Here is a 23,146-nt window from a genome sequence, read left to right as displayed (position 1 = left end):
GACAATGTCGTGTACCATATTAGCTAGAAATGGACTATTTTCTATTTTCCTTGTCACGGCAAGTTAGTGGGCAGACAAGGCCATCTAAGGCACGAGCAAAGCATGCCATAGACCTCCATTCGCGGTACATGTTCCTCAACTTTTTGATTTTAGGATCTTATCGAGATGCTTTGGCGCACACTTCGCAGTATTCTGTACCTCGTACCTAGTATGGCGGGCACTACACCTCAGGTATAAATGATCCGCCGGAAATTTTTCAAGGCTCTGTGTGCGGAACGAGGCTCTGATCGGAGAGGCGTCCAAGACGAAAACTCGTGAAAAATGCGCCCACGAAACATCACAAATCTCTGAGCACCTCTACAATAGCCGCCCAATTGTGCGGCATGGCTCGAGGAGGTCGTCGTCGTCAAACTTTGGGTCAGGGTTTGGATAGAGAGGTATGCTGCAACTTTTTTTTACATTCCCCACCCAAATCTGTGCTCACCACATGTTCGCAGGTATACCAAGTGGTCCGCAAAATCATCGACGACCGCGCGCAGTACGGAGACGCTCCGAGCACCTCTTTGTCTTTTGCCGTTGTATATGATGAGATTCGTGCGTCCAATTCAAGCCTAAACCGGAGACCCAAAAAATTGCTGGAGGACAGTATCCAACGGGTTCTCGAAACCATCCAGCAGGATCAAGAATCCGGTTCCGAGGATTTTGTGGCCATTCAAGAGGAGGAGGAGGAACAGCGGCAGCAGATACACAAACCTGTGTCGAATAAATTGAACAAGAGCATCGTCAGCGCCTGGTCAACTGCAGCTGTGCAGCCACCTGCACCCACGCCGAAACCAGCGTCAACACCCGCCAACATGGAATCCCCTCAAGTGGCTACTACACAGCGCCTTACGAATGGCGAACCCCGGCCCAAGAAGCGCAGAGCCGGGAATGCCTCAGCAATTGACAGATCTCCGCCAACACATATCTCGTTGGAGAATCTAGGCGGTGTCACGCCGGTGATCCAAGAGTTAAGACGGTTGCTCGTCATCCCGATGAGCAAGCCCGAGATCTACGCCTCCAACAAGGTCCAACCACCACGCGGCATCCTCTTACACGGACCTCCCGGTTGTGGCAAGACCATGATAGCCAACGCATTAGCCGCAGAGCTTGGCGTCAATTTCATCTCCGTGTCCGCCACCAGCATCGTCTCTGGCATGTCCGGCGAGAGCGAGAAAGCGCTGAGGGACCTCTTCGAGGAAGCCAAAAGTTGTGCCCCGTCTTTACTCTTCATCGACGAAATCGACGCCATTGCCCAAAAGAGAGAGACTGCGCAGCGGGAGATGGAGAAACGAATCGTCGCGCAGCTGTCGGTGTGCATGGACGATCTCACGCTGGACAAGACGGACGGCAAACCGGTCATCGTCCTCGCCGCGACGAATCGACTCGACACTCTGGATGCAGCACTGCGAAGAGGTGGGCGGTTCGACAAGGAAATCAACATGAGAGTACCCACCGAGCCTGATCGTGCAAGGATCCTGGAGGCGCTGACCAAGGGCATGAAGATGGCCGGCAATGTCGACCTGGACGTCCTGGCCAAACGCACCCCGGGTTTCGTGGGCGCGGACTTGAACGACCTCGTATTAACGGCTTCGGCAACGGCTATGGAGCGCTACCTGGACGTCCTCCAGGAAAACTCCGACAAATATATCATGGACGTCGACGGCGATGACCACCTCGACAAACACCCCGACGCAGAAAGCATCAAATCCCTGCGCCGGCTCGTCAAATACATCAAAGGCCAATCTCCGTCCTCCGAGGGCGAGGAATCATCCCTCCTCGTCACGTTCGAGGACTTCCTCACCGCCCTTCCCAAGATCCAACCCTCCGCCTTGAGAGAAGGGTTCGCCACGATCCCATCCACGACATTTGCCTCCATCGGCGCCCTAGACGACCACATCCGCGAGCTGAACGAGACTGTAATTTCACCAATCCTCGATCCGGCCGTGTACACCAACCTCGGCCTCCCAGCCTGGTCGGGCACCTTGCTCTGGGGTCCCCCCGGCTGCGGGAAAACACTCCTCGCAAAAGCGTGCGCCAACGCCAGCCACGCAAACTTCATCTCTGTCAAGGGCCCCGAGCTTCTGAACAAGTACCTAGGCGAATCGGAGCGCGCGGTCCGGCAGGTCTTCACGCGCGCGCGCTCCAGCGTCCCCGTGATCGTCTTCTTCGACGAACTCGACGCTTTGGTCCCGACCCGCGACGGCGGCGTCGGCGGCGGTTCCGAAGCCTCTGCGCGAGTCGTCAACACTCTGTTGGCTGAGCTCGACGGCGTCGGCCACTCCCGCGAGGGCATCTACTTCATCGCCGCCACGAATCGGCCCGACATCATCGACCCGGCCATGCTCCGCCCAGGCCGGCTGGACATGTTTCTTTATGTTGGGCTGCCGGACGCCGAAGGTCGAGTCGAAATCCTGAGGACGCTCTGCAAAAAGGTCAACGGCTTGCTGTTTGACCACTCCATAGCCACGATTGCCAGAGAAGAATGTGAAGGTTTCAGCGGTGCGGATCTGGAATCTCTGTTGAGGAGGGCCGGGCTGGCCGCCGTGCGCCGTATCAAATCCTCTGGAGGGCCCGACACTATAACCACACAAGACTTCATGCATGCAAAAACCGAGGTGAGACGGAGTGTGGGTGTAGAGGACATCAAGAGATTTGAGGCCTTGCGCAAAAACTGGCGCAAATAGATGCACAATATATATATTGGTCAATGTCAATATTAATAGATGAGTTCTTGGAGCAGGGTAGACTTCTCTGAAAGCATTATCATTATCATCATTACAGTGGCCCCAACAACCATAGGTCAGTGCCTTCGGTGCGGGACCCTCGTGCGCTGTGTTTAGCAGAGCCGGACAATTACTTCCCAAGACAAACGAGGTATGCCAACAAGCGTCCACGGCGGACGGCATTGCCTCTGAACAACGAATGGATAGCTTGTAGAACAATGCAGATCCAAAGCTATAAGAACTCTATTCCAACACGGTGTGAAAGTCTCCACAAACTCAGAAAACCGGCAAACGAAAGGAGTCGGTACTGAGCCTCCGACTCTCTGTTGAACTTCGGCGACTTCCAGAACTTGAGCGCGACCGTTTTTTTAGCTTGTTAGGCTTCTTCCTCATATCCACGTCTTCGTGCCGAGCCCCAAAGTCCTTGACCTTGGGTCCCTTTTCCAGTGTGCCAGCAGGCAGTACTTCAAATCCATCATTGACTTTCCGCGATCGAGTATTTACAATAGAGATTGAATCCGAAGGTGACGTTGTAGTTGTCACGGACATTGAACTCGTCGAAGAGCTTGGAGTGTGCCGAGAAGTATTGGATCCTGTATCGCTTGTTCTGGGAGAAGGGAGGATTTTCGCGTCGACTCTGGCTTGGGTCTTCTCCGTCCATGCCGACGGAGGGGCTTTGGTGGTAGGTAAGGACTCGATGAACGCGCGGAAGGGTACTGGTCGTGGTCCTTCCATCCTTTTGACGCTGCGAGAAAACTGTTTGCCGAGATTGATACTGCCATTTCGAGCCGGCCATGACAAAGCGCGGGATGCAGAGTCGTCACTGTCCTCGCTATCCGAAAGAGACGGAGCGAATGGTGGCGTCAGGACCATCTCAGTGTGCCGCCGATTTCTGGGAAGGAGTTGACCACTTTCTGCGGCATGGAAGCGCCTATGGGCCTCCATGCCCTCAAGAGGGTTGGGTTCAGAGCGACTTTCTGGCCTCTGGAGTCCCTGGGATTTTCTCTCCCTGTTGCCAATGACAAATTTACGAGCTCCTGAAGATCGTAGGTTGGTGATGGGACGAAGCTGCAATTTTGAGGGAGAGGGAATCAAAGAGTCCTTTGTCATTGCAGGAATAACACCTGTGTAACCATTGTCAGTGGTAAGATCCGCAACGAGTAGCACACGGGAAATTGCCAGACCTGGCGAGATTTCGGTACCTTCCGCGCAAATATACGGATCATTGTAGCTTATGACAATACTCTTCCCTTTCTTCGAGGACGACGACTCAGCTGGTGGATCAACAACTGTTGTGGAATCCGTGAACGGTGTAGGGGCTGTCGACTGTCAGCAGATGCAGTGACAGTATTGATATCTCTCACCATCTGGAGACACTAGTCCTATGTCCGTGGGATCGCATGTCGAGGAGGAAGTAATTGAGGAGTATTTAACGGGCTTGAATGTCAAGTGTGAGGGAGGAGGAGACCGGGCCCCATCCAAGTGTAAAGCAGTTGCCGTTCGAGCGTTCCACACCCCTTCAACCTCGGGATCTTCAATTAGAGCGCGGATGCCGAAAGGTATATCTTCGTCCAAGCAGTTGACCAGAGTCATCTCCCCTCGTTCGGCCTGTTCTTCTGCTGCTCTTCTTTCCAGCCTTCTGTCCCGTGCCCAGTTTCTCAGCTTCACAACGAAGGCAGTGGTAAGGATAAGCGTCTAAGGGGTCGTCAGAGGGAGACAAAACGAGGACAAAGACACGAACAAGCAAACCACCTAAGATCTGGTACCATGGTCAGTCAGGACTCTCGATGCTTCGCGTCTCCGAACTCACAAGAGCTAAACGAGCCCACATCGGCCATTCCAAGAAGAAAACAGCGCCCTCCGGAACGGGGGCGAGCATGTTGCCGGAGAACAGTAAGGTAGGAATGCTAGAGGCGAGGAAGGATGAAAAGGAAGAACCCCATTTCCCAAGAGCAATGGAGGCCAGCACCAAAGAAATGATAGAGCAGTTTGCAATGTGGTTGGCTGAACTGCCAACGATGGACTGAAAGGAAAACTCGAGGGAGATGGAATCTTGATAACGTGCCAGGCGCCGTCGACTTTGCCGTCGCGGTGGGAGTGGTGACGCAGGAAGGCAGCAGCACCTGCTTCAGCAGTGCATGAAACCGTGCAGTTGCCATCTGCGATATGCAGCTTCCAGTTGGTGATATTGATGGTGAAGAAAAAGAGCAGAGTGAAATCATTCAGAAACAGAAAATCGTCGACCAACCTTGAACACGTGAAGCCTGAAGACCTGGACTGTTTCCGCCCACACGAATTGGATTGATCAAACTCACCTCTCAGCAGGAACTGAACGTATCTCTGCCCACCAGCGTTATCCTGCATTCGTCCGACTTGGTCATGCAGCGGTTGGTTATCTTGACAAGCTCATTCGCGCAGTCCGTCCTGTGAAGTGACCACCACATTACGCGGTCGGATCGCTCAAATTGTAGGACCGCCACAACTTCCCCTTTTCCACAGTCATCGGGAAACAATTCACAGGAAGGCAATGGTGCCGCACGGCAACGCGAGATATAGAGGAGTACAGGAGACGGCAGTCTGCACAATGGCGCACATATCGCAATGCAGGTACCCTGTTGTGATACAGCATCGACCAGGAGACGGTCAGTGGCGATGTATCAGGGAATCGAAATGAGGCTGAGGCTGAGACGGCTAGGCTTGCGAGGGGCGATCAGATCGTCGTCGTCATGCCGTCTCCCGGATATGGGTACCATGGTCGATTTGGCATTCTCCAAGTTTTCAGGGCAGGGGTTGTTGGTCGACGTCATACAGCCCACTGCAGGATGGCAAAGTGTGGAGGAAGGTCTCCCATCAAGAATAGACATCTACGTCTGGGCGCAGGAAGATTTTGAATGGGAAACAGTGGTTGAGATGAATCATCAAATTGGTACTCGCCTTTTCCCAGCTCTGCCCGGTGAGAGAAATCCATGTCATGAATGAGAAATTTTTTCCCTCCCGTATCCTGTACCTGCATGCAAAGCGTGAGACCCAATGCTCCTTGAAGAGAGTGGTTGACGAAACACAGGACGAGATGCTATCTATGGGGATACGATGCGACTTGCCCATGCAGGGTGGATGACTGGAGTTGACAAAGCCGCCGAAAGCACTGCCCATTGGGTGCGGGGGGTGCCCATTGGATTGAGGGCCACTAGGCCATGCGCAAGGAGGGGGGCCTTTTCTCCGGTTAATGATCGGCGCCAAAAGATGCCCAATGACTTGGCCTAAGTTTTGCCCATTGAACCCTGCTAGGTGCCACCCACTGCCACCCAGGGGTGCCAGGTGCCTACGAGTACCCGTAAGAGACAAGAAAACCTTCCCGGCTTCCCGGCACGTTTCCGTGCTGCCCAGGTGTGTCCAGGTGGACACGCCGCCGTGGCGTTACCCTTACTCGTACTGTTTGTTGCCCGCCCACTGGCACGCCGCCTTCGGACCCGGCTCTGGCGTGCTGGCTCCAGGTCCTCGCACTGCGTACTACAATACTATTACCGGCACTCGTGACAATGACTTCTTCCCAACCATCCTGTCTCCCGATATTTTCTCTGTGAACACATACAGCATTCCTTCCGGTCGTCTCATATACCAAAATCTTTTGGCAGTAACCGTTGCACCATACACAAATAGCCCTAGTCCTTCAACATGCCTCCCTTCCGTATGCCCTTTACGTCGAAGCGCCCGACCGCGCCCATTGAGACCAACGACGAGAATGCTCGCCCCAACTCCTTCGACGGCAATATCAAGAGTCCTTATAGCAAAGATAAGCCTTCGTTAGCATTAGGAATCAAGGAAAAGACGGTCGAGCCCAATGAGTTCAAATTGAGTTGTATGCGACAAAGCAATCCCCCACCAGAATAAACGTGGTTCCGAGGCTAACATTGAACAGCCGTTAACGACAGTGGTGAATATCTCCCAGTATGTGGTGCCAACGACCTCCAAACGCAGCAGCTGATTGTATAATAGCCTTCACCCACTGAAAAGCAATCCTTCTGGTCGGCCAAATCGCCGTCCTCTGCAAACACCAACCATCGCCAATGCTTCAACGACAACGAGGCATTCACAATCTCCCGCGAATCTTTCGAGTCATACAGAAGATCTTTTGTAGGTTATAAATCCTTGCAAAACGCCTGACAACATCCTTACCATTGTCGCAGGATATTTCCGGCCGCTCCCCAATCCTCCAAACCGACAGCTTCAACTCGCGCACGTCTCTAGACTCGCGACCAGCGACCCGCTTCCCCACGCGCTCAACACTAAGCAGCACTACATTCGAGAGACCCACCACCGCAGAGGATCCGATTTTCGAAGACGTCAAGCTGAATGAAGAAGCAGGCAAGCCTCAAGAGTCCAAGAAAAAGAGTTTCCTGTCCCGATTTGGCGACTCAAACGGTGAAAATGTTACCGCGAATGCGGCCAGTAAGGAAGAAGGCAAGCACCACTTCCATTTCCTTCCAGGTCGGAAACGGGGTCAAAGCGGGACTGGTAATGAGCTGGGGGACATTCCACGGCCACAGAGTCGGGGTAATGCCAATGCGGAAGTAACAGTACGATAGAGGGTGCAGCAGAAATCCCCTTGGTTTTGAGATGCTCGAATGGGTTATCATTCTATGGCATGCATTATGAAGAATTGGATTAAGTCTCTAGGGACTCAACGGCCCCAAGGTTTGGAGTTTTATCAGGCAGCATTCCCAAGAGGGTTGGTTCTATGAGCTTTACGATTGATTGCATTTTCAGGAGAAAGATGCGCACTTAAAGAAAGAAACGGATCCTGGGATCTGGGGAAATCGAGTCAAGTCGGGTCAAGCCACACGACCAGACATTATCGAGGGAGTTCTGAGAGCTCAGAAGGAAGGGCGGGCGGACTTTGTGATGAACAGAACAGAAGCAGCGCAGGGTAATAGTAATACTCAGACCACTTCTAATCTTGTCGCCCGCCTGGTTTTGTCTAGGTATTTTCAGTTTCGCTATGGCTTCGCATGTCCATTTGCTGCAGCCTTGTCGCCCCAAGACTCGCCATCCACTTCCTTCTCCAAGGAATCATACGCCGTCTTCATGAGCGCGACGATCTTTCTGAGTTCGTCCTCTGTCACATTATACGGCGGGCTTAGGATGGCGTGGTCGCCTCTCTTGCCATCCACCGTGGCCGCGCCCGGGTAGACAGCGACGCCCAGGTCAAAGCACCTGGCCTGAAAGCGGCCGCCGAAGCCGGCTTGGGAGGGGAAGGGTTCGCGCGTGGTCTTGTCGCGGACGAACTCGAAGCCCCAGAACAGGCCGCGGCCGCGGATGTCGCCCACGTATTTTGCCGGCCCGAGCGTGTCGACGAGTAAAGGGTACAGAAACCTCTCCAGGCGCTTGACGTTGTCGACCAGCCCGTCGCGGCGCACGATCTTTTGCACCGCCAGCGCGGTCGCACAGCCGACCGGGTGGGCCTGGTATGTGTGGCCGTGGTTGAAACTGCCGCCGCCGGCTCTGAGGACGTTCACGACCTTCTTATGGATCAGCACGGCCGCGACGGGCGCGTACCCTCCCCCCAGGCCCTTGCCGACGGTCACCAAGTCCGGCACGACGTCCTCCTCCTGCTCAAACGCGAATAGAGTCCCCGTCCGGCCCATGCCGCACATGATCTCGTCCAGGATCAACAAAATGCCGTACTTGTCGCACACCCGCCTGACGCCCCTGAAGTAACCCCTCGGTGCGGGCGTGCATCCGCTGGTAGCGCCGACGAGTGGCTCGGCGATGAACGCGACGACCTTCTCAGGTCCGATCTCGAGGAAATGCCTGTCCAGCTCATCAACCAGCCTCTGCGCGAATTCTTCCTCGGTTTCCCCCTTTCGCCAGTCCGAGTACTGGTATGCGTACGCGGGCGTGACCCAGCTGACGTTGTCCTGCTGAAAACACGCATAGGGTACCTTGCGAGGGAGGTTGCTGCTCACGTTCATGGCCCCGATCGTGGTGCCGTGGTAACTCTGTTTCCTGCTCACAAAGTGGGATCTTCCCCCTTTACCACCCGTCGTCTGGCCCAGTTCGAAAAAATACTGCCTCGCCAACTTGAGCGCCGCATCCATGGCCTCGCTGCCCGAGTTGACAAAGTAAGCCCTCTCCAGCCCGAACCGCCCGGCGCCCTGGGGACCGTCGATGAGGTGGTGCGCCAGTTCCTCGGCGGCGTCGCACGTGTAGGTCAGCGAGTGGATGTAGCTGACCCCCGTGCTCATCTGGCGCGCCACCGCCTGGGCAACTTCGTCGTTGCCGTGGCCCAGGCATGCGACCGCGGCGCCGGCGCAGGCATCCATGATTGTCCGCCCGTCGGAGAGGGTCAGGTATAGCCCCTTCGCCGCGGTGACTTGGTATGGTCGTGAGTGCAGCGAGCGATGGAGCAAGGCTGGCCCGGCTGGTGTCGAGTCTCCCTTCTCCCGTGGGTCCCCTGATGCGAGTGCGCCATTGGGCTCATCGAGGTGAGTTCCATTCATGTCTCCTAACCTGCCACGAGAGAATGCTGGAAAGGCGATAACAGGGTTCGAGTGCCGAATGCTAATCGCGCTTGAGCCTCTTATGATTCCCCGTCTCTTCTACGCATGTAGATTCAAAAGAGCGCAATGCGACATGCACCAAACCAATCCAGACCACATGCAAAGATCTGACGGGTTAAACGCGTATGACTCCTTATTTAGAAAAGATGCAGATGTCAAAGAAAGGATATCTATCTATTTACACGATTCGAGTCATAGGGCGCATCAGGCGCTGGAATGCTACTACTGCATAAGACAAGGGTCGGCCGAACCAGTCAACATCGCTCAACTCCGCCGAAGCTAAAACAGGCAGAAAGCTCGGAATACAACGCCCCGCTGGTGTGAGAGAACCTGTAGAAGAGGCAATGTCTCGTCCTTGGCGTCTCTTGTACACGTTCCATTTTCCCTTGCGGTGTCTATATAGAGCTCGTAGCAGCCAGAAAGGAAGGGTGATATCGACGGTTGATTCCTGACCGAAACGGTCGAAGAAATTCATCATCGTCCCTGGCCTTCTGGCCTTTCGAAATGGCGGTTCGAGTTAGTCGATGGCTGACGGTTGGGTGCTGGCAGTCGAATTAATCGTCATCAACAAGCACACTATAGAAAAGCGTGGGCTGCCAACGCAGAGTGCAAAATCTTTGGACAAAAGGTTGGCCCTTGACGAAATAGGAGAGATTCAAAGAATTGGAAATAAGGCCACGACAATGATATCTTGTATTTGTCCATCTGGTCGGTTCAAAACCAGTGACGCCGAATAAACGTCAATGCAAAACCCGCTCCTAACTCCCTCGCTAACAAACGCAGCGTTAATCTTCTCCTCATCTTCTTCCTGGTCTTATCACAGAGAAGCCATGTAGCAGCTCGTCCCGTTTCGATTGGGCCCTGTTTCCAACGAGTCCACTGCTCACTAGCCACTTTTGACAATTCTGGGAGCAGCCCCCTTTGTTGACATGTCATCTCTCGCCCGTCTCTCTCAATGAGGCTGACTTTGGTCTGATGCTGCTACCTAGACGAAACACTCCTCATATTTCTTGTTGTGTTTGTTTGAGGCGTGGTCTTCCAGGCCCTTGCGTGCCGAGGTGCTCTGGAATGTGGAAAAGCAGATTTTGCATTTGATGGTTTGGGCTGCTGCGTTCTGCATTGTTGTCAGTATCATTAGCGATGCATACCGGACTGAAGACAGCAATGCAAAAACAGAGCTTAGTACAAGGCGTGTAGAAGGCAACTGGCACACGGGCATGGGAACTAGACAGATTTCGTGGATATGATTTGTGGTGCGTCGAGACCGCGTTCAGGAAGAAAAGAAAGGCTCCCCTGTGACCATAGAGGGAATGTCGAATTGGCACAATCCACATTGGTTCTCTTGGCCCTGTTCTCTCATCCATAAAACCGAGACAAGGAGACAGTGATTCAGCAGCGCTGCCAAGGTCAGAATCCTCCGGGATCTAAATCCACGACCTTTTGCCTCAGTAAAGCGCACCACGATGCTGCAAAGGGGGTGGTCAGAATCAACAAGAGGAGGCGTACTCCTGCAGTGTCTTCTGACCTCCTTACGACCAGCGGCGAATCCGGCCATACCGACGTTCGTCACATCATCCCAAAATCAGAGCGGCGGCCAGACAAAATGATCCCACGTCAAGTTTTCAAGATGGGGACGTTCAGACCGGTAGACCGTGGACACGAAACGCAAGAACACTAATCATTAACTGGTAATCGAGACGTACCTTCTTCAACTGACTGTTCGGTTCCTTCTTAGCATCCTTGGTATTACGCTCCCGTTTTTGGGCGGCCTTGGCTCCGTTACCCATCTTGTACGAGTTGAATGGTAGGGGAAAGGGCGAGTTGATGTCTGAGGTTTTGTAGTGGTGGTGGGTGCAGTCAAAGGGTCTCTTGATTTTCACAAGATCGGAGTGGGAAGTAGCAGGCTGGAGGACAGCGGAAGAAAGACTCTCAGAGACCAATTTAAACAAAGAGGAAAGAAGAGTCAGGCTGAAAGCGTGGCAAAGAAGAAATGGGCGGTCAGAAATAAATTTGAGACGAAAAAAAAGGGCAGACGGCGTGAGAAGATTACAGGCCACCAAGCCAGCGGCAACGGCGGGCTTCGGCATCGGAAAATCTTATAACCGACGATCCGGTCATACCAGCGATTCAACTGTGTTTCCACTCCGAACCATCGGGGAATAATACAGTCTTTGTTCAACTATCAATACCTGCTATACGGCAACCGCAACAGTCAACGCCCTTAGCAGCCCTTTGAAACCATCCTCCGTCTAGGTCGAAATCCTATTGAATTGCAGCCCGGTGCGAATGTCGCCAAACTTCGCATGCCAGATATCTCGAAGATACGAGCTCCTGGGCATCCATGGCCCTCGGTTACCACCCTTGGGCAGCGTGTTCGCCTCCTGAGCAGCCGTGATGTAGCTACTGTTTAGATTCAGAAGAGGTACCTCGGTCACTTGTTCTTTTTCGTTGATTCGCGGAACCATACTCGTCATATTCTTGGCCTTCATTTCTTTGAGGAGACGAACCCACAGTTGGGCAGTGGCATCGGCGCCAAGGGTCCAGCTGGCATTTGTGTATCCAAAGATGAATGTGAAGTTTGGCAAGTCCTGTAGCAGAGCACCACGCCAAATGAATTTCTGGTTCATTTGGTAGGGCTCGCCGTCGACACTAACAGAAGCACCGCCACCAAACTGGATCTTGAGACCTGTGGCGGTGATGATTATGTCCGCAGGGAGAGTCGCTCCTGACTTGAGCTTAATCTCGTTGGCGTTGATGTCTTCGATTGTGTCGGTCACGACGTCAGCTTTGCCCGTGCGCAACGCGGCAAAGAAATCACCACCTTGAGAAAGTCAGCAGGTAGCCCAGCGTATCGTTCGGGGTGTTACCAAAACTCACCTGGCGTGATACACATTCTTTGTTCCCAGGGATTATACCGAGGGACGAAATGAGGGTCGAAAGGAATATTGGCAGGTAACTCCTTCTCGGTGGCTTTGCGTAGAACAGATCGGCCCTTCTGGGGGAACAATCGACAGAATTGAAAGAATAAGAAACCGACAAGGAGGAATCTGATTCGGATGAGTTGATACGCCAGCTTCTCGGGGAATATCCGTTTGATGATACCATCGATGGGTTCGGTCAGAGGGATGGGCAGGAAATAGCTGGGTGATCGTTGAAGCATGGTAACGGATTTGGCCTTCTCTGTCATAGCAGGCACGATGGTCACGGCGGTGGCACCACTGCCGATGACAACGACTTTCTTGTCTGTGTAGTCGAGCTCCTCGGGCCAGAATTGAGGATGAACGACGGTGCCCTTGAAATTCTCAATGCCGGGAATCTTGGTATTGAGCCCCTGGGTATAGTCATAGTAGCCGGTGCCGAGGAGGATAAATCGAGAGTAGAACTTCCGCTTCTCGGTCCCGTCGACCGTGACATCAATTTCCCAATGCTGATTCTCAGTCGACCAGTTCATCGACTCGACTTTGTGGTGGAACTTGATGTGTTTGTCGATGCCATGTCTAGCGGCGGTGGTCTTGACATATCGCAGAATCGATGCTGCGTCGGCGATGGAACGGTCTTCCTTCCATGGATCCCAGGGGAACCCGAAGGTGTGAAGATCAGAATCAGACCTGATCCCGGGGTACTTGAACAAGCTCCAGGTGCCACCGATTTCTGCTCGCCCCTCGAGGACAGCATATGAATAGTCAGGAAGACCTTCTTGAAGACGGTACGCAGAATTGATGCCGCTGATGCCGGCACCAATGATAATGACGTCGAAATTATTGTTGGCCGCAATCATGGTGAACTGGCGAATATTATCTAGGTGTTGGTAGCATGAGGAGAAAAGGAGGTGTAGGTGGGAATATATGAAACAAAGGATGTGGCTGTCGGTGAACCGCGTATACTTAGGGTGGGACCAGGGTCTGTCTATGCGCCTCAAGCAGCAACGGAGAAGCCAGGATTAGTTGATACGGCCCGACGGGGTAATAGTGTAAGAAAAGTACGAGGAGACTCGCCTGGATGACTGGAAACATGGACAGAAACCTCGGCAAGCAAGACGAATCCGTCGACAAGCCTGAGTCGATGATTCTTGGGAGGCGACTTCTCTCTAAGGATCGTATTTAGGCAGCCAGGATATCACTGGGCAATCTCTTCGGACGCGGACCTGTTTTGGACACCGCGGCTAAGCATTCCCCTACGACACCTACGGAGTACCCAGCGCGGTAAGTGTGCCTAGAGAGCCCGTGCACCGCGCTTCCGTGTTGGGTGCCCAGGTGCTTACCTACCGGTACCTAGCACCCACTAGCTATCTAGTACCTAGGTAGGCATTTGCAGGGGAGCTTTTCCACCCCGCCACTGAGCAGGGAGGGGCAGTAGTAGGCGTATCTAGGCCTTGTGGCCTTACCTTCTTACTCGTATCGTATGTCCCACTACCGACCAAGGCAGCCATGGCCCATGGATGCATCCTCGTTTCCGACTACGTGTCCCACCGCCCCCCCTTTTGCAATCCTTAGCCGATGTCTACCCTTTTCCACCCCACCACAGATGCTACTGAAATGCTTCAAGTGAATACACCGAGGTATCTTCGTCCAGTCTACACCCGGTGGAAAATATGCTCGTCCTACACTGCAAGTCCTCGTATTCGTAGACATCCGTTGCTCTCACATGCCAATACGGAATACGAGCAGGAACTCTTGACTCGCGTTGTCGGTCGAAAATTCGTCCTTGGACGCGGACGATTTCCTCACATCAGACATTGAATCATTCCACCAGAGCATTTCCTCTGCTGTCGACCAGGTGTGTTTCAACCTTCTCAGGCGCTCCTCCCACCGCCGTGCAGATGACCCGGCTCACACCGGCCTTCAGCGTCATCAGCGTCTTCTGTTCCAACCCTCCATACTCGTTCGGATGAACAGACTCTCCGAACTCGCCTTCCCAACCTGGCACTTGAGGCAAGATGTTTCGGAACACTCCTGCCACTTGGTGTGTGTGTTCTTGCAGGTAGTAGATGACTGCATTTGGCCCTGCGTCGAATGTGTAAGCGCAAATCATCTTTCCTGCTTTTCGATTGGCCGTCTCCACCGCGTTCATGGCCGCGCGAGATACGTCGTTCAAGTAGTGAATTGGCGGCCATGAGTCCAGACAGATGGCGTGGAACGAATTCGAATCCTGCATCGTGACCCTTGCAAAAGTCTCGAAATCTCTCTCTTCAATCGCTCTCTCTATCTCTTGCATCCTCTTCGGAACAATCTCCTTGAATCTTGCAGGTGCCAGAGTGGATGTTTCGACCGTGGTCTGCATACCTGCAGTTGACGGGACGCCTTTCTTCTCAGCGCTGACGACCAAGATCAATGCCCTCATTTCCGGCCAATGCGAAACTGGTGCCACCTCTTCAGCCAAGCTGTCACTTCCGTCCTCCTTCGTACCAGCTCGCCAGGCCACGTAGCCACCCATCAAACTCCTGCAGGCAGATCCAGAGCCCTGCCGAGCAATCAATGACAGCTCTTTCGCTGATTGGGGCAGCTCGTAGAGATCAGCGATTGCTCGGACGAGAGCTGCGAACCCTGCAGCTGAAGAAGCAAGACCGGCCGCAGTAGGGAAGTTGTTGGTAGACACCAACCGCAGGGTCCATTTCGAGAGCTTCGGCAGCGAAGCGTCCTTGGCTTCCAGCGCCTCACGCAGCGAGCGGAGGACTTTGAGGCACGCTTGTGTTCTCTTTGAAGATTGAATATCCTCCTTTTCTCCATTCAATACCAGAGTGTCTGGGCCCGTAAAGGATTCGGAACATGATGCAGTGGTATGAGTTCGCAGCGATTTCTGAGACAATGTCACGGACAAAGAGGAGTTGGTCGGAAGATTCAAGACCGTGTCACGCTTTCCCCAGTATCTGTTGCGCTTTTTAGCTCTGTCCTTGGTGTTCAAGTCGTCTGCGACGGGACTCGGAAAGGGAAAAGCTGGAGGGGCATTGGCGTACCTACTTAATCACAGCGATGTTGACTGGGGCAGTGGTACTTGCCCGGAACACGGTATTTGAGCTAGACATGTTGACAGTGCGTGTAACGCTTCAAAGCAGAAAGGATTGTTGTACGCTTCAACTGGATCGGTGTGCAGTCCAAGGACGGAGACTCGAGTCCACTCGAAAATTATTACTCGGTATATGGCCCACAGCCTTAGATCCGGCCCGTTGCTTCACATCAGTCTACCTATCTCTAGTTAGTCTCGCCGGTATTTCACACACCAAACAGAGACTTTGTCTTCAACAATGCCAGGTTGGAGCACTATTAGAAGAGCAAGAAATGGTTGATGAAGTCACTCAGAGACACGATAGGATGATCTAGATCAGTTCTAGCAAATGTGAACGGCCGGGAGGGTTGGCGTTCAGAGGAATTGGAGGCCAAACGAGGTTGACTGGCTCCGGGAATCAGGCTGGGCCAAGCCTAACTCCTCCCTAGTGTCGATGCCTTTGCAATAATATTAATCAGGCTGCGGCTCCCCGCATCCTCCAATGATCTCTCCAAAGTTCAACGAGCTCTCTCTTTCACATCGAAACTTTTTTCCTCCTGCCACGAAACAAGATTCCCTGCGCTTCCACGATCACCTATAAATCAAGATACCGTTAAGACCATAGACATCCTAATGGGCTGGTGGAAAGCAGATCCCGGCCCAGCGCCTGAAGTGCTGCAAGCGCCACCACCCGCAGTATCGTCAATCCCTCCCCATGCTCAATTCAACCACCCACAACATCCCTCGATAGATTCCGCTTCAGCTTCAGCTTGCCCCGTCGACCCCAAGACTCGAGAAATATGGCTCCAACAGGCCCAACAGATGAAAAGGCCACAATCACCAGTAGAAGCAACGCAGACGCGTGCACAGACATCACAGCCTTCCCTCCCGGCCTCGCATCCTCCACTACCCAGCAGGCCGGCGGCAACAATATCGTCCCAAGAATGCTCCTCAGACCGCATCTCCCAGGGGCCTAGCCTGGAGACTCACTCACCGGCGTCGTACCAACCCGCACAGCCCCTCTCGCACGGCCGGGTAGTCTCCTCCATCCCACGCGCATTCCCCCAACAATCCGCACAAGAACCCTCTCATCAGACACCAACAAGTACAAGCACACCAGCAAACTCCGAATCCGAAACGGGCGCCTCCGCAGGCGGCAACTGGATCTACCCGTCTGAGCACCAATTCTTCCACGCCGTGATGCGCAAACAGACGCTCTCGTCCTCCAACCCTTCCGACCTGGCCCAGTCAATTTCGTCCATCATCCCCATCCACAACGCCGTCAACGAACAGGCCTGGGTACTCATAAAACGGTGGGAGAAAGGGACATCGGACGCCTGCGGGGGCCCAAAATTGCTCTCCTTCCAAGGGCTGGGCGCCGGAGCCAAATCGCCAAAAGCCAGATGGAACTCTCTATGGGGTTATACCGAACCCTTTGATCGTCACGACTGGGTCGTCCAGCGCTGCGACGGGAGCAAAGTCGAGTATGTCATTGATTTCTACCAGGGCAAGGCTTCCGAAAGCAAGAACGGAAAGCAAGGAAACAGCGCTCTAAATTTCTACCTGGACGTGCGGCCCAAGCTAAATACTATGGAAGGGTGGAGGATGAGAGCAGAACAGTTGTTCGGATTGAGATGATATCGGAGACTGGTGGCCGTAGCAGCAAAATATATTAGGAGGGCCAGGGAATGGCTGACGGCATCCGCACTCCATCAAGCATGGTAGTGTTCGTCGTTGTATAGTAATAGAGCATGGTCAGCCCGTCATTCGACAACGACGAGGTGCCCATGCTTGTGTACAAATCTCAAGTCAATTCAAGTCTATCTCCCGATTAAGTACAACTCCGATTCTCAACCCTTACACGACCTGATGAAATTGACTGATGATGATGCCTCCTTGACCATGTGTGTGAACCCATTCCCTGCCTGTGAGGTGGTATCGTAGCAAGAAAGAGGAGGTTAAGGGAACCGCACTTGAACGTGTGGATGGAGGGATGGATGAAATGTGGCTTGAAGAGGAATCCAACCGGATCCCTTCACGGCGCAAGTTCTGTTGCCATATCCACGTCAATCCTGTACATCCTATATTCCTCTCACTGCCTTGTGCAAGGTCCTCCAACCCATGATCGAATGCCTGTGTTAATGCAAAAACTGTCCTTGACTGACATGTATGTTCTGAATTGAGCGCCCAGTCCCGTGAGGACAGATGACCTAACGGTAACGCGAAAGTTGAAATGGAAGTCGAATATTGGTCGTTTCAAGTCGTTAATCCCAAGGCATATGTACCCATGCCGCCGTCCACCCAGAACAAAGGAAATTCGTGATGGTGTAACGTGTATCCATACCCATGATGCAATTGTATGCTGGTTCCGTTCTTTGATATCGCCTGCCGGGCTGGTTCCAGGTCTTCCTTACCAATTGCCTGTTCGAATCATTGGCTGCTCCATACCATAAGTGTTGGAGAACAGTTGTTGCCGGATGCTTTGTTGTTGTTGTGATGGTTGGTTACCCTGTCTGAGCCAGCCCAACGCCTGCATCAACTCATCATAGGCTTCCCTTAGCCGGCCGCCGCTCTTCTCATTGTGCGCTCGCAGTTTCTCTTCCCAGCCGTTGAACTGCAGTTGGTATCCTCCGCCTCTTTTGCTGGCCTCTTTGACGACACTAGCCCATGCTTTTGAGATCTCCTCGTAGGCGTTTTGTTTGGCAAGATTGTGCTGGGGATTGTCCCATTCCGGGAGATCATGGATGATTTGCGTAACATCGTTCAGATACTCTAGCGACGTCGATGACTGGTTTTCGTTTGGCGGCAAGAAGTGAGGGGTGAAATCTGTCAGGGCATCAAGCAGTTCATGCCATTGGGGCCGGACACGATCGTAGGAATAATCGGAACGGGGATTGGGCCCAAGAGGGAAAGAGTCCATCAGTCGTGTATAGTATTGACGCAATACTTGTAGAGTACTCTGAATGCTGGGTCGAGGGCTGATTTGAACAACTTCATCTCGAAGACTTGGGTGTCTCTCGCAAAGAGTCTTCAGCACAGATGTTAGAGAATCCTTGTCCAGCGTTTCAAGGAGTCTTTCCACTGATAACGGCCTCCCAACCAGATTTGGCCGAGCTCGTTTTCGTGAACTTGGTGTAGAGACAGTAGGGAGTCGGGCGTTCGATAGGAACGGTGATGTTGACATTTCATCATCTCGGTCGGGAGAAGGGGAGGCTTTTCGTTTGCGGGAGGGACCCGAGGCAGACACTGATGTAGCGGTTAGCAGGCTGCTGAAAATCAAATCTGATGGGTGCTACTCACTTGCTCTATTAGGAGAGAGACGAGAATGTTCATGGAAGTGAGGAGGGACGGGGGGCGTGGCCAGGCTATTCATTTTGACTCTGGCCTTCGACGCCCGATGAGATCCAGGTGCGGGTGTTTACTGCAATGTGGCGGGCAGAGTCGACGAGTGTTTGCTGGAGATTGGGAGATGAAGATGAGATAGATGATATTTAAGGAAAGACAGTGGTGACGGCGTTGCCCTGATAGTCTCACAGGAGGCAGGGCAGCGGTGAAGAGCTGTGGTGCTGGAAGACGGGAAGAGATGTAGTGATGTGGATGGGATGTGATGGGAGGGAAGTCCAAGTTTGAGGTCTGAGTGGAGGGTCGGTTTGTCAGTTGGCACCCAGTTGGCGTCGTGGCAGCTGCGGGTCGAGGTGCCAGTGAATCGCCCGTTGATCCAAGGCCTTTCAGGGCTCTTAGGCGTATCCCAGACGCAGGCCGGGGCAGCCTCGGGCCCGTTGATTTGCTACCGTCCACTGCTAAGTCACTGGACCAGACCCTTAGAAAACCCTTTAGGCTTTCACTCCACTCACGAAGTGCTGGCCGCTGCCCAATCCATACCCACTACTTTGGTCAACCGAGCACTGGACTCCTGCAATGCGGGTGGCTAACTTTTCTTCAATCGACTTGCAGAACAAGTAGTAGGAGACAAAGAGAATACGAGGCCACGGAGCGAATAGCACAAAGGAATGGCTTCCGGACAAGTGCAGTCCTTCTACAATCACGCAGCGGGACACCAGGTCGCCGGTCACAGGTCACGGTTTGCAAATTCGAATGAAAATAAATTGTCTCAAGAGAAGAGAGAGAGAAAGCTATGTGGAGCTCTTCCGTAGCCATGATTCGTGTCGTAAGCAAGGTATTCGACTCAAACACACTGTCTTCTGGCGTCGACATGGTCGCAGGCAACAGCATCACACCTGGTTCCCCATATCAAAGTACCACAAACCTGTGCACGTCTACTCTCAAACAACGCCGTGGGTATCATGCAAGCACAACAACACTTTCTGCTGCAGGCGTTGGCTGGTCCGAAGGATCGGCGCGTCCGCTGTCTCTCTGTATGGTCAAGTCTAGAGATAAAGTGACTGAGCAGCCACGATATCTCGCCTTACCTTGTTCAACGCCTCCTCGAACTTCTTCTCCAACTCTTCGCTCCCCATGACTTTCGAGGCCTCTGCCATCTGACGCAATGCTTCTTCGAGTCGGCGAAAAGTACGGATCAAGCTACCTTCGTACACATCGGTCATTTTGCTATGTTCACAGTCAGCATTTGCCACTCCAAGAGGCTTTCCGCAACCTACCAAATCTCTCCGAATGATTTCCCAGTTGCCCACGCGTAGATGACCGGCATCAGCTGCCATTTGAACCCTTGGACGTACTCTTCCTCGTTCATAGCCAACTTCGACTCCACCGACACCTTGGCAATGTGTCTGGCTTGTCTTTGTATCTCACGCAAAGGCTTCGCAAGATCCTCGGGTAAATTAGGGGTCTCATTGACCTTTTCTTCAAAGACAAAGCAGCTCATGACTGCTGCACATTGCTCTGGGTTCAAGTCGTTGAAGAATCGGTTGAAGAGGAGCTCACTAAGCATCAATTCATCGCCAGTGCTGATCTCACACGCGACACGGGCCTTGAGTTGGACCACTTCATCCTCGTTGATGAACTGCAGTCGGCGGAGAACTCGCTTCCGGCACTTCAACTCTTCCAGCTGCATAATGGCATGTGCATCTTGGATTTGCTTCTTCAGATTTCGGATCTTATTGGTGAGATTCACCTTGGCCGCGTACTGGTTGTAAAGGCCTTCCAGGCGAGGAGAGTGGTGCAGTGGATTGGCCACCAACCTCGACTCCATGATCTCGATCTTGCGAAGTAGATCCTTGAACGAGTTATCTGTTATCTTCATGTTCTCAATCGGATCCAGCACAGCCAAACCGTCAGGGAACCGTCTCTTCACTTCGGCTAATGCTTGCTGCACTTTCTTTTTCTCCTCGGAGATTGTCATGTCGGCAGGGGGGAATATGCGGATATGAGAGATCTTTTGAACGCACTTGAGCGAGACCGGGACGACTTCGACTTTGGACTTCTCACCAGGTTGAGGAGGACGAATTCCATGGGGAAGAGACTGGAAAGTCTTGGTCGCAGGGGCAGGTCCTTCAGCAACCTCCAACGCAATGTCGAGGATCCACTCCTCCTGAGGTATCAAATTCTCCACTGATTTGCTTTGGCTTCTCTTTGTAAAGTTCAAGACGGCTCCCCAGCCAAAATCATGCTCTCCATCTTTGATCTCCACCAGACGACCCGGCTGCATGAAAGGCAGACAGTAGTTGGGGTGGATAATCACCATGCGCATGTCCTCGGCATAGACATCAAGCTGTTTCCTAAGCTCGTAGTAGGCTCGAATTGCGCTTTCGTCTTCGATGACCATCGCTGACTTATCTGCTTCCAGTTGCTGCAATTCTTTCTCAAGGCCGGACACACTGGCAGTATTTTGGAACTGATGAAAGCACCTCTCAAGCATAAACTCAGGAGAAATGCCTTCAACTCGGAGCAGATTCAGAATCATGTTGTAACCAAGATAAAAGGCAGAGTTCAATTTATCCTGCTCGCCACGGACAATGTCCTTGGCAACGCCGGGTTCCATCTGCTCGTTGATCATCATTATAACAATCCCTCGTTCGTCGAGTCCACGACGTCCAGCGCGGCCAGACATTTGGATGAATTCAGAGGGCGTAATCCATCTTTGCGAGATACCATCAAATTTGCGAACACTGGTAAAGACGACAGTCTTAGCCGGCATGTTGAGTCCGATAGAGAACGTCTCAGTTGCGAACAGAACCTTGATCAGGCCCTCTTGGAACAGAATCTCGATGGTCTCCTTGAGGATTGGCAACAAGCCGGAGTGATGGATGCCGATTCCTCGTCTCAAAAGTGGCAATAAGTGTTGGATTTGTGGCAAATTCTTGTCCTCGGGTGAGAGCATTTCCAAAGCGCTATCAAACACTTTCGAGACCATGGCCTTCTCCGATTCTTCATTGAAGGACATGCTGCTCATTTGAATAGCATAGGCCTCGCAATCTCTTTTGCTGAAGCTGAAAACAATGACTGGGTTGTAGTTCTTGGTCATGATCATTCGGACAATTTTGTAGATATCAGAGGGACCTCTAGTGCCTCCTTTATTCAACTTCTTGTCCCTTCCTTTGCCCTTCCTACGGGCCAAGGCATTTGAAGGATCGTCACCTTGTTTGTCGGCAATGGAACTCATGGCTTTTTGGAAGTTTTCTTCTCTGAAGACACCCTTTTCGTCCACTATCAAGTGAATCCCGTCGGCACCAGCAGGAAAGAAGTAGTGTTGCAAGGGGGTTGGTCTGAAATCTGTGTAGACAACGTGACATGGTTGGTTATGGGTCTTTGTGATCCATTCAGCAAACTGCATTGCGTTCGGAATGGTGGCTGACAAGAACACATAGCGAACTTTGTCCGGTAGTAGAATGATCGTCTCTTCCCACACAACGCCTCGGACCTTGTCACGCAGGTAATGAATCTCGTCAAAAATCACCCATCCCACTTCTCGCATGATCTCGGACCCGCGATAGAGCATTGAGCGCAGAATCTCGGTAGTCATAACTAGGCAGGTGGCTGTAGGGTTGATTGTGACATCGCCAGTCATGAGACCAACGTCACCAAAGTCGGCTTGAAACTCTCGATATTTCTGGTTGCTGAGCGCCTTGATTGGACTAGTGTAAATGACTCGTTGGTTGTTCTTGAGACACTGAGCAATTGCATATTCGGCCACAACGGTTTTGCCTGCGCTAGTATGAGCGGAGACGAGGACGCTCTCATTTCGTTCAATTGAGGCAATGGAGACTTGTTGAAAGGGATCAAGCTGGAATTTCCACGTCCGAGCGGGTTCTGCCGGCGGTTTGTGCTCTGAGATGGGTACGTAGTCATAGTCAGGTGGCAAGGCAACTTGGTGACGAACTTGGTGTGACAGGATAACCTTCTCTTCTTCTTTGCCTGGGAGCAAGCCAGCAGATGCGGCAACTTCTCTGGATTGTTCGGTCTCGAAAGTATCGGTGACGACAGGCTCTGGTTCCTCTTCCATGCGCATTCGTTTGGTATCCGGCGCATCCCCATCCGTCATTTCCTTGTCAACATCTTCCGAAACCGAGGCGCTCCCGTCACTAGAGGGAGCAGTTACTTCTTCGGCATCGGGATCTTTCACTTCGCCGTTAGCCTGTCTCTTCAACCGCTTTCTTTGTGCTTTGGTGAGAGCTGTGGCAGGTGGCACCTGGCCGTTTTCCTCAAAAACGTCAAATAGCTCATCCATTTTCGCGGAGGCTAGAAGGTTGTGCTCTTGACGCAGAGAGAGTGTCGCAACAATCGACAGTGAAAAACAACGGCGGAATGGCGACGAAAGATTTAATGTGAAATGCTGTAAGTGGAAGGTGCGCCGAAAGCCCTTTGTAAACGGAAAGTGCGCCGACAGCCTTGCCAAGTCCAGCGGAGAGCTCCTAACGAGCA

The 23,146-nt window shown here is 52.7% G+C and overlaps 10 protein-coding genes across 10 annotated transcripts; 3 read left to right on the top strand and 7 right to left on the bottom strand.

The window, feature by feature from the left end:
• Nucleotides 1-383: 383 nt before the first annotated feature.
• Z520_08771 (uncharacterized protein) lies at nt 384-2,726 on the top strand (the record flags this gene model as incomplete). Its single annotated transcript, XM_016779267.1, has 2 exons — nt 384-437; nt 498-2,726. 2 exons carry the CDS (start codon nt 384-386, stop codon nt 2,724-2,726), a joined length of 2,283 nt encoding a protein of 760 aa, XP_016629774.1.
• Nucleotides 2,727-3,041: 315 nt separating this feature from the next.
• On the bottom strand, nt 3,042-4,644 carry Z520_08770 (uncharacterized protein; the record flags this gene model as incomplete). The annotated part of the gene is made up of 4 exons (XM_016779266.1): nt 3,042-4,084; nt 4,130-4,460; nt 4,507-4,524; nt 4,576-4,644. 4 exons carry the CDS (start codon nt 4,642-4,644, stop codon nt 3,042-3,044), a joined length of 1,461 nt encoding a protein of 486 aa, XP_016629773.1.
• A 1,796-nt stretch (nt 4,645-6,440) lies between these two features.
• On the top strand, nt 6,441-7,351 carry Z520_08769 (uncharacterized protein; the record flags this gene model as incomplete). Its single annotated transcript, XM_016779265.1, has 4 exons — nt 6,441-6,624; nt 6,685-6,713; nt 6,762-6,899; nt 6,953-7,351. 4 exons carry the CDS (start codon nt 6,441-6,443, stop codon nt 7,349-7,351), a joined length of 750 nt encoding a protein of 249 aa, XP_016629772.1.
• A 411-nt stretch (nt 7,352-7,762) lies between these two features.
• Nucleotides 7,763-9,265, bottom strand: Z520_08768 (uncharacterized protein; the record flags this gene model as incomplete). Its single annotated transcript, XM_016779264.1, has 1 exon — nt 7,763-9,265. The coding sequence occupies one exon, from the start codon at nt 9,263-9,265 to the stop codon at nt 7,763-7,765; it is 1,503 nt and encodes a 500-aa protein (XP_016629771.1).
• Nucleotides 9,266-10,310: 1,045 nt separating this feature from the next.
• Nucleotides 10,311-11,112, bottom strand: Z520_08767 (uncharacterized protein; the record flags this gene model as incomplete). Its single annotated transcript, XM_016779263.1, has 2 exons — nt 10,311-10,439; nt 11,029-11,112. The coding sequence occupies 2 exons, from the start codon at nt 11,110-11,112 to the stop codon at nt 10,311-10,313; spliced, it is 213 nt and encodes a 70-aa protein (XP_016629770.1).
• Nucleotides 11,113-11,574: 462 nt separating this feature from the next.
• Nucleotides 11,575-13,103, bottom strand: Z520_08766 (uncharacterized protein; the record flags this gene model as incomplete). The annotated part of the gene is made up of 2 exons (XM_016779262.1): nt 11,575-12,146; nt 12,203-13,103. 2 exons carry the CDS (start codon nt 13,101-13,103, stop codon nt 11,575-11,577), a joined length of 1,473 nt encoding a protein of 490 aa, XP_016629769.1.
• Nucleotides 13,104-14,065: 962 nt separating this feature from the next.
• Z520_08765 (uncharacterized protein) lies at nt 14,066-15,347 on the bottom strand (the record flags this gene model as incomplete). The annotated part of the gene is made up of 2 exons (XM_016779261.1): nt 14,066-15,191; nt 15,283-15,347. 2 exons carry the CDS (start codon nt 15,345-15,347, stop codon nt 14,066-14,068), a joined length of 1,191 nt encoding a protein of 396 aa, XP_016629768.1.
• Nucleotides 15,348-15,940: 593 nt separating this feature from the next.
• On the top strand, nt 15,941-16,945 carry Z520_08764 (uncharacterized protein; the record flags this gene model as incomplete). Its single annotated transcript, XM_016779260.1, has 1 exon — nt 15,941-16,945. One exon carries the CDS (start codon nt 15,941-15,943, stop codon nt 16,943-16,945), a length of 1,005 nt encoding a protein of 334 aa, XP_016629767.1.
• A 772-nt stretch (nt 16,946-17,717) lies between these two features.
• On the bottom strand, nt 17,718-18,680 carry Z520_08763 (uncharacterized protein; the record flags this gene model as incomplete). The annotated part of the gene is made up of 2 exons (XM_016779259.1): nt 17,718-18,553; nt 18,608-18,680. 2 exons carry the CDS (start codon nt 18,678-18,680, stop codon nt 17,718-17,720), a joined length of 909 nt encoding a protein of 302 aa, XP_016629766.1.
• A 1,015-nt stretch (nt 18,681-19,695) lies between these two features.
• Nucleotides 19,696-22,952, bottom strand: Z520_08762 (uncharacterized protein; the record flags this gene model as incomplete). The annotated part of the gene is made up of 2 exons (XM_016779258.1): nt 19,696-19,876; nt 19,927-22,952. 2 exons carry the CDS (start codon nt 22,950-22,952, stop codon nt 19,696-19,698), a joined length of 3,207 nt encoding a protein of 1,068 aa, XP_016629765.1.
• Nucleotides 22,953-23,146: the final 194 nt, after the last annotated feature.

The sequence above is a fragment of the Fonsecaea multimorphosa genome, assembly GCF_000836435.1.
Source record: "Fonsecaea multimorphosa CBS 102226 unplaced genomic scaffold supercont1.20, whole genome shotgun sequence".
In the NCBI taxonomy this organism is placed as follows: Eukaryota; Fungi; Ascomycota; class Eurotiomycetes; order Chaetothyriales; family Herpotrichiellaceae; genus Fonsecaea; species Fonsecaea multimorphosa.
Note: the sequence above shows the minus strand (reverse complement) of the source record. Positions and strands in the feature narration are given on the sequence as shown.